Source organism: Peromyscus leucopus, unplaced genomic scaffold (assembly GCF_004664715.2).
Source record: "Peromyscus leucopus breed LL Stock unplaced genomic scaffold, UCI_PerLeu_2.1 scaffold_1228, whole genome shotgun sequence".
Taxonomy (NCBI): Eukaryota; Metazoa; Chordata; class Mammalia; order Rodentia; family Cricetidae; genus Peromyscus; species Peromyscus leucopus.
The window spans coordinates 27,933-37,076 of record NW_023504367.1 but is presented as its reverse complement, the minus strand read 5'-3'; the positions used below and the strand labels follow the sequence as shown (position 1 = coordinate 37,076).

The following is a 9,144-nucleotide window of genomic DNA, read 5'->3' as shown; positions in this document are numbered from 1 at the left end:
ACATCTTATACCTAAACCCAGTTGACCAGAGAGCCAAAGATTAACCTGGCTCTACATATGGGGTCCTGTGATACTGACAGGTGGAGAAGATGAAGCGTTCTCTTTTGTTTTTTCAAAAAGTTAGACTGTTGTGTACTTTACTGGAACATTATTCCTGTGGTTTGTGTTTCAGCACAGTTAAGATTCAAAGGTCACTGGGATGAAAACCTGTCTTCAGCTCATTTACTGTTCATCCAGTCTGGTGTCCTATATCCCCGTTCCTAGAATGAGTACACAGAAGAAGCACTTGGGTCTAATATTTTTAGGGCAAAGATGTTTCTTTAGTGCCCCCATGACACTTATTTCTCTCTTCTCTCCCCTCCTATCTCTCTGTCTTCTCTTTCCTTCCATCCCCACCCTCACCCTTCCCTCTTTTCCTGACTTATCTCTCCCATCTTTCCCCTTTCTGTTTGTCCATACCCCATATGTATCTCAGGCTGAGTTCTACTTTTGTTGTTGTGGTTAGGGAAGGGGTTTCTTTCTGTAATACTCCTCGCAGTACTGGAACTTGATTTTTAGACCACGTTGTCCTTTAGCTTAAGAGATCTGCCTTCCTCTGCCTCTGCATTCAACTGTCCTGGGATGGAAGGCATGGCCTGGCTCATCACGCACTCCTCAAGGTCCTCCCTTATTAGCAATGTCTTTCTCATTAACCTTCAGTTTCCAGGGTTAGACAGAATGATGTTCTCTGAGGATCTAGTTATAGGTAACAGACAGAGAATACAATTACCAAATCCAAGCTCTTTTAATGGGTTCTTTATTAGAGGGTACAGTGTGTAGTGAACACAATCAGACAGGCAGGGATGGTGTACCCATAACTGAGGTGACAAGTCTAACACTGAATGCCTTTGTTCTCCTTGGAGAAGCAGATGGTGGCCTGGCGGTCACAGTTGCAGATCAAATCCTCACAGGCACTGTTTTCCTCTGGAGAGAAACAAGAAAGAAGTTGAGTGGAGCTCATGATCCTCTTCACTCACTATGATTTATAACCAAAAGAAACCAGTGACCCTCCCATTGGTACAGACTCAAGCTTGAAAGACAAAGCACACAAAAGGACATTGGGTTGTCCAAATTGTGGCAACACACTTATCATAAAATCATTAGCTGTTGTGGGCTGTGGAGATGGCACAGTTGGTAAAACGGTGTCATACAAGCCTGAGGGCCTGACCTAGAATGCCCAGAGACCATGGGAAAAGCAGGGGATGTTTGGGGCATCTGTAACTCTATTGGAAAGTGAGGAACATGTATCTCCAAAACTTGTTGCTCAGTCGGGCTGTCTAAAGGTGAGTGTCGTGTTTAGTGAGCAAGAGAGATCCAGGCTCTAAAGATATTGTAGAGAGTGACTGGAGAAGACATGGGATGCCAACTCATTCCTGTACATAAAAATCACTAAAAATGGATATTTAATCCTAAAACCCAGAAAACTACAAATAACAACTACCACTTCAAAAATTATATGATTTAAGCTAAGCCTTGTTCTTCCACCTCCTAAGTGTTGGGATTACAGGTGTGCACTACCACACTCAATTCATGGTATCTGGAGGTGGAACCCAGGACTCTGTGCATGCTAGGCAAGCACTCTAGCAACTGAGCCCTCTAAATCCTCACCTGTAAAATGGGAATGATAAACCTTGCCCTGCTTAAGTGTTTAGCCCAATATCTAGCTTATAGCCAATGATGCAGCTCTCAGTTGTTTAGCCAATATGGAATCAGTATAACACAGCAGCTAAAAGGAAAGGCTTTGGGCAGGCAAGATGGCTCAGGGAATAAAGGCACTTGCTGCCAGGTCTGAACCTGAGTTCCATCCCCAGGACTCACATGGTCGAAGGAGAGAAGAATCTCCTGCATGTTGTGCTCAGACCTGCACCCCTGAGTTTGGCACAAGCATGCCTCCTCCATAAATACATAAAACCTTGAAATGTTTTTAAACAGAGGCTTTTGGATGATGTAGATCTGTTTCCAGAACCAAATGTCATCACCTCTGGGCTGGGAGACCTTGGGCAAGTGATGCTGCCTTCCTCATGTTCCTCATCAGTGATCTCATCTATATTTTAGTGTCTACCTGAAAAAGATGTTGTGAGGTCACATGAGAACAAGGAAATGACCACTACATGGTGACTGTCCTTGTCACTTCTGTGACCCTTACAAACCTGCCCAGGTTGTTGCATGCATTTTACATGGTCAGCCGGTAGAGCAAGAGACTCTTAATCACAGGATCTTTGGTTCAAGCCCCACACTGGGAGCCAGATGTTGCATGAATTTTAAATGGTCTTATACTAAAAACCTAGAGCCAGATATTTGGGTAAATGCTGAAAGATCAGAGAGATAAAGGATCAAGATAAAGGATCAAGCCACTAGAAAAACTTCTCACCACTACTGAATCCTCAGGATGAATGGAAGTTGAGATCCTATCTCCATGAATTCTCTGACTGAAAGTCTCTGAGTCCTCAGCTAAAAATCTTGCTCTAATCCCTGTCTCCTCACACCTTATATGCCTTTCTCCGCCAAGCCATTCCACTTCCTCCCTAGTTCTGAGATTAATGGTGTGTGTACTTCCCAAATACTGGTAGCAAAGGCATGAGATCTCAAGTGCTGGGATTAAAGGTGTGTGCCACCACTGTCTGGCTCTGTTTCTCTCCTAGACTTAATCAATCTCATGTAGTCCAGGGTGGCTTTGAACTCACAGAGATACTGTGCCTCCTGAGTGATAGGATAGTGTGTGTGCCACCACTGCTGGACTTCTATGTTTAATCTACTGGCTGGTTCTGTCCTCTGATCCTCAGGCAAGCTTTGTTTGATACACACAATATCACCACACCAGGGCTGCGGGAATGTGCAGCAGTGACAACTAGTGCTTAACAGATCGACCCACCAGACCCAACTGATGGGGAGCCCCACCTGATGGGGAGCCCCACCTGGCAAGGCCATGGGTTCACTGACTGTGGAAACCACTTGTTTTCTGTCTGTAGTTTCTCAAATGCGCCACTACATTTCTCTGCTAAGAACTGCTATGAATGTTTTCCCATTGCTTGTTTGTTTATTCCATCTTTGGGCGGGCACATTTATAGCTTTGGATCTCCTGGAAGATAATTTCTGTTTAGGCTGTATAATTTTGATGTATAGAAACAATACTAGGATTTTTTACCTTACTCAAACTGACATAGAATTCTCAGTCACAAAGACAGCTTTGTACACAGACAGCTAATTTTGAACTTCAGAACAAATTCAAAGCAGACTAAACTGCCCCTGAAGAAAATGCTCAAAGAGGAATTGCCAGGTGTTGTCATTGCTAATTCATGGCCAGTCTGTTTACACTGAGACTTAGCTCCTTGCAGTAGTTCTTTTTCTGCACTGACCCTGATATCTCAAGGTTCAGCCAATTGTTTACTGTCTGGAACCCTCACTATCTTAGAGCTATGTGTGTGGGTCAGTGTGACATCACTAGCCTAAGAGAAACTATGTGACTTATCTTATGTTGTGAGAATGGGTAGGCCCTGAAAATGTAACTTATAATTGTTCAGAGCTTGGCTTGAGGCAGCAGCTGTGGTGAGGAGAGAGACGTCTGTGTAGAGCTGGGTGAAGGAGCTGTTGCCATGGAGGAAGAGCTGTGTGAAGGAACTGTGGAAAGAGCAGCTGTGAGTGAGGGTGTGTGTGTGTCAGTGTGTGTGGGTAGAAGGAGCTGAGGAGAGAACATGAATAGCAGGGCGGAAGAGAGAGAGCAAGAGAGACTTACAGAGATAAAAGGGGATTGTGTAAGTGTGTGTAGAAAATGGAGCTGTATATATAGAGATGTAACTGTGTGGAGATAGATTTTTCAGAGAGAGGTTTTTAAGAGAGAAGATTTCTTTTCTTTCTTTTTTAAATATTTATTTATTTTATGTACATGAATGACCTGTCTTCATGCACACCAGAGGAGGGAATTGGATCCTATTACAGATGATTGTGAGCCACCTTATGGTTGCTGGGAATTGAACTCAGGACCTCTGGAAGAGCAGCCAGTGCTCTTAACCACTGAGCCACTTCTCCAGCCAGAGTGAGAATTTCTTAAGTTGAAGTAAAGAGAAAGTTATCATCAGAAAGCATGTGTGTTTCCTTATTATTTACCCCTCAGACAGAAAAAGTCTAGTACTCAGGTATATGAGACTTTTTCCTAACCCCTTGCCTCATTCATAAATTTTCTTGCAATTCCCTGGAGGTGGCCTTGGAGCAGGCTCTCAAAAGGCCACCATCACAGGGCCAATCAGAGTCCAGAGGTCCTGGGGTGTAAACCTACCACTGCAGGTGACCTTATTCCCAGAGCACAAGTATGTGTACAAGCTTCTTTGAGGGTCGTCTATGAGGAATTTGCAACTTTCCAGCTTCTTGACCTGAGCATAGCAGTTGTCACGTGTCTGACAGCACCTGGAGAGAGGAAGGAACAGCAGAGGGAGGAGTATGGATCCACAGGAGGTCAGTTCTCACCTGCAGTCTTTTGCAAACATGTCAGGATGACTTAAACACAATGTTCCAGAAGTAACCTTCCTCAGGCTCAAAACCCTGTGGTTTCTATTAAGCACATATTTATTGAATGCCATTTCTGTGGAGTGTGGTCAGTACCAGCCTTTATTCTCAGTACCTGGGAGGCAGAGGCATGTGGATCTCTGTGTTTGAGATCAGCCAGGGAAACATAAGTGAGACCCTGTATCCAAAAATGATGTTTTTAAACAAAGCACCAGGAACAAAGTGAAATTATATATTCCAAAGTTTCAATGACATTTTAGAGTCAAATCTGATGTTTTGATGGTGGCTGTGATGGTTGACCATGCCCTAATCTGGTGCCTGTGTCCAGCATTGTCCACTATTTACATCACACACATTCTGTTTAAGGGACCACAAGGTACAGGGTCCTTTTGAACTGATTTCTTTACATGACAAGAGTAGAAAATGCATGCTGGGGGTGCTGATACCCATCTTAAATTTCAATACTCAGAAGTGCTGTGCCTGCATGGCAATTGGACCCAAAACCTGGAGAGGAAAGTCAGGATGAGCACAGCACACACCAGTCAAGTTGCAAGCATCAGGACTCTCTTTATTCTTTCTTCCCCATCTTATATACCCTTTCAGGAGGAAATAAACAAAATTGTTTATCAAGCACACAGCGTCAAGGAACGGTCAGCATGCCCCAGGAAGCCACAGCTGCCAAACCACGAGATATACCAAACAGCAAATCATCCGCAGAACAGCCTGACCTCAGCACACTCAGAACAGGGGAGGTGGGGGCAATCTTAGAGGGGTCAGAGCCATTCTGATCCCAACAAGAAGGAGGCGGAGGCTGGAAGATGTCTGGTTCAAGGCCAGCATGGTCTGCACAGAGAGTTCTAGGACAACTAGGGCTACACAGAGAACCCTTTGTCTAGAAACAAAATAAACAAATAATAAATAAACAAAACAAAATACATGATTATGGTGACTGTGCATGTCTCCTATTCTTGCCTTATGAGATGTTCTGCTTGTGTCCTGTCCCCAAGAGCCCAGACTTGCCAGGCTCCCCCAGATGGACCACTCACCTGTCTTTCACCCGATTGTTCCTGCATAAAATGTTACAGCAGCAGCCATAGTAATTGTACCCCGGGAAAAATAAGATCCCAGGAAGGGTGCACTGAAATAGATTGCCAAACTTCCACCCAGCCCGAGTGCTGATTCGGGATGTGGTAGCACCTGCTGGAAAAAGGCATAGCACACTCCATCAATCCCTCTTGCCGTTACCAGGGGTCAGATGCCTGCCTGCTAGCTTCCTTTTGAGAACCTTTGACCCCAAACCCACAGGCTATTAGACCCCAAAGGTGCCAGGGACAATTGTAAGAGCCATGCCATATTGCCTGCCTGAGTTAAGTTTCTGTATTGAGCCACTAACCAGAAACTTGTGACATGCCTGGACAAGTCCTGAGTTATTAGAAAATAACATTTCCTTATCTTTCTGCTACACTGACCATTAGTAACAATGTTTTGTGGTTGGGTTGCTTAGCAACCCAACAGTCAGTCCCCTGATCCTTTCCAAATGAAAGCTTCCTGCTCTGCTTGCTGTAAAAACCTACCTGAGAAAAATAAAATTTTGCAGCTTGATCAAAATACTGTCTTGCTGTCAATTCTTTGTGTCTCTTGTCCCTTTCATTCTCCATTGCCCCTTCTAGGGTCTCTGCTGAAGATCCCACTGGCTAGGACACAAAGGAACCCCAAACCAGAACTTGATGCATGACCAGCCTGCACATTGAAGACATGGGAGATGGTGGGGAACTCAGAGGGGACAAGGGTCCTACCTGTGAGCAGAGTGACCAGCAGAAGGAGTTTCATCCTGAGTGAGGGGAGAACTCAGTGACTTCTCTTTAGAGTCCTGTAGCTGTGCTCTGACAGTGTCCAGTCAGCACACGGGGCCTGTGACTACTGTGTGTGTAGCAGAGAAGTAGAATATGTGCACCCTCACACACAGTCCCAACCTGCAGAGCTACTGTAGATGGTGACAGAGCCTGAGTCAGTGCTGTCTCAGAGACAAAGATGAAGGGTTGGCTCAACACCCCAACCAGCTCAAGTCAGTGACTGGCAAAGTGCCAAGGCCCTCCCTTGTGCATCCTTTGAGGTCAGGAGAAGATATAGACATTGCTCCTGGGCTTGGGTCTGAGGGATGCAGATAGTGACTTGTGACCCCAGAAGGAGAAGCTGGCCACTACAATCCTCTGTGTTAACTGTATAAGTGCAAAGTTTGTCCCAAGAACCTGAGACAGCCTTTGAGGTAGATCCAGTTACAAATTTAAATTTAATTAATTAACTAATTACTTAATGTGTGTTTGTGTGTGGAGGTGGCTTGGTGGGTTAGAGAGAGTTAGAGAGACAGATGGAGAGAGAAAGAGACAGACAGAGAGAGAGAGAGAGAGAGAGAGAGAGAGAGAGAGAGAGAGAGAGAGAGAGAGCCCTTGTGTTCACATGTGGAGGGCAGAGGACACCTCTGTGGAGTCAGGTCTCTCCTTCTACCTTTAAGGAATCAAACTCAGGTCTACAGGCTTCCATCATATGATGCATCTTACCAGCCTCCAAACTCCATTTAAGAACTAGGAATGCAGCCAGGTGGTGGTGCATACATTTAATGTCAGCACTCAAAAGCAGAGGCAGGCAAATACCTGAGTTTGAGGCCAGCCTGGTCTACAAAGTGAGTTCCAAGACATCCAGAGATGCACTAAGAAACCCTGTCTCAAAAACCTAGGGGAGTTGCCAGGAATCCCCAAGGATGACCCCATCTTGGAGTACTAGAAATAGTGGAGAGGGTGCCTGAACTTAACTGACTTGCCCCAGTGATCAGATCAGTGAATACCCCAACTGTCATCACAGAACTTTTCTCCAATGACTGATGGAGGCAGATGCAGAGATCCATAGCTAAACACCAGGCAGAGCTCCAGGAATCCAGTAGGAGAGAGAGAGGAGGGATTCTGTGAGCAAGTGCATCAGGATTATGATGCAGATCCTGCAGAGACAACCAAACCAAACTAGTGGGAGTTCATAAGTTGGATCAATGGCTGTGGACCCTGCATGGGACTGAACCAGGCCCTCTGCATGGTAAGACAATTGTGAAGCTTGATGTGCCTGAGGTGCCCCTGGTAGTAGAATCAGAATCCATCCCTGGTCCTTAAGCAGGCTTTTCGGAGTCCACTATCTATGCTGGGAACCCTAGTGCAGCCTTGAGGCGGGGAAAGGGCCTGGACTTGCCTCTACTGGATGTGCCTCCTCATGGGAGGCCTTGCCTTCTTTTGGGGGTGTGTTGGTGAGGCTAGGGTGGTGGGAGGAGGGAAGAGAAGTATTTGGGGTGTGTAAAATGAATGAAAAAAATTTCTTAATAAAAATATTTTAAAAACAGAAACCAACACCTAAAAAATGAAAAAGAAAGAAAGCAAATGCCCAACAGATGTGCCCACAGACCATTATGATACAGGCAATCCTCAGCTGAGGCTCTTCCGACCCACTGTGTGAAGCTGACAATCAACCATTGCAGGGGCTGGAGAAGATGGTCAGCACTTAAGAGCACATTCTGTTCTTCCTGAGTACGGGAGTTCAATTGTCAGCAACCACATGGTGGCTGGTGAACAGTGTCTGCTGGCCCAATACTCTCTTGCCTCTGAGGATGGCCATCTGTCACATAATCTCCAATTTAGCACCCCAGGACCTCCTTTTCCACCATTTCCGACCTCTTACCTGGATAACAACCACTAGGTGATGATTTGAGTTGCTTGTCTCCATGCCCAAGAGATCTCTGATCCTTCCAGCAGGATTCTGGACAGTCACTACCAGCTACTAAAGGTCACTGCACCTGCCCAGGTGGCTCTAGCTGTACCTATTGCTCACCAGATCTGACCGTTCAATGGGTAAGGCCTGACTTTTGGGCAGCAGTGGGAATGGGATTGGTGGAGGGAAGGCAGAGGACTGGGCAGCTGTTCACTAAAGAAAAAGAAAGACTGAGAACCGAACAGCCTTTAATCAAAGAGAAATCTTTTTCCTAAATCTGGTTGACCAGGAAACCAGAGATTAACCCGTGATAGAGAAAGCTAAGAGATGATGTGTTCTATTTTGTTTGTTCAAAAAGTTAGGCTGTTGTGTACTTTATCAGGACAACCATCCTGTGGTGTGTGTTTAGGCACAGGGAAGACTGGAAGGTCACCAGGACATAACCCTGCCTTCAGGTCATTTACAGTCAGTCTAGTTTGGTTTCCTATATCCAACTTCCTGTGGTGAGCACATAGCAGAATGACTTTGAGTTCAGTATTTTGGGGGACAAGAAGTTCCTTTAGTGCCCATGTGACACCTCTTCTTTCTCTCTTCTCCCCCTCCTATCTCTCTGTCTTCTCTTTCCTTCACTCCTCACCCTCCACTCCTTTCCTGTACTTTTCCTTTCCTCAACTGTTTCAATCCTTCTCTTTCTCCTCCACCTCTTCTTCTCCTGCTCCCTCTTGTTTGTTTTTTTTTCTTCATTTTTCCAGAGAGGATTTATTGGTGTAATAGTCTTGGTTGTCCTGAACCTCAATTTTTAAACCTGGCTAACATTGAACTCAAGAGATTTACCTGCCTCTGCCTCTGCCTCTGCCT

At 45.4% G+C, this 9,144-nt stretch overlaps 1 protein-coding gene across 1 annotated transcript; it reads right to left on the bottom strand.

Annotated features, from left to right (window-relative positions):
- Positions 1 to 765: 765 nt before the first annotated feature.
- Positions 766 to 8,313, bottom strand: LOC119087086 (phospholipase A2-like). Its single transcript, XM_037201721.1, has 5 exons — positions 8,257 to 8,313; positions 6,336 to 6,450; positions 5,586 to 5,736; positions 4,313 to 4,440; positions 766 to 963 (listed from the first exon to the last, which is right to left on the bottom strand). Exons 2-5 carry the CDS (start codon positions 6,367 to 6,369, stop codon positions 872 to 874), a joined length of 405 nt encoding a protein of 134 aa, XP_037057616.1. The 5' UTR covers positions 6,370 to 6,450; positions 8,257 to 8,313; the 3' UTR covers positions 766 to 871.
- Between the last annotated feature and the right edge of the window lie 831 nt (positions 8,314 to 9,144).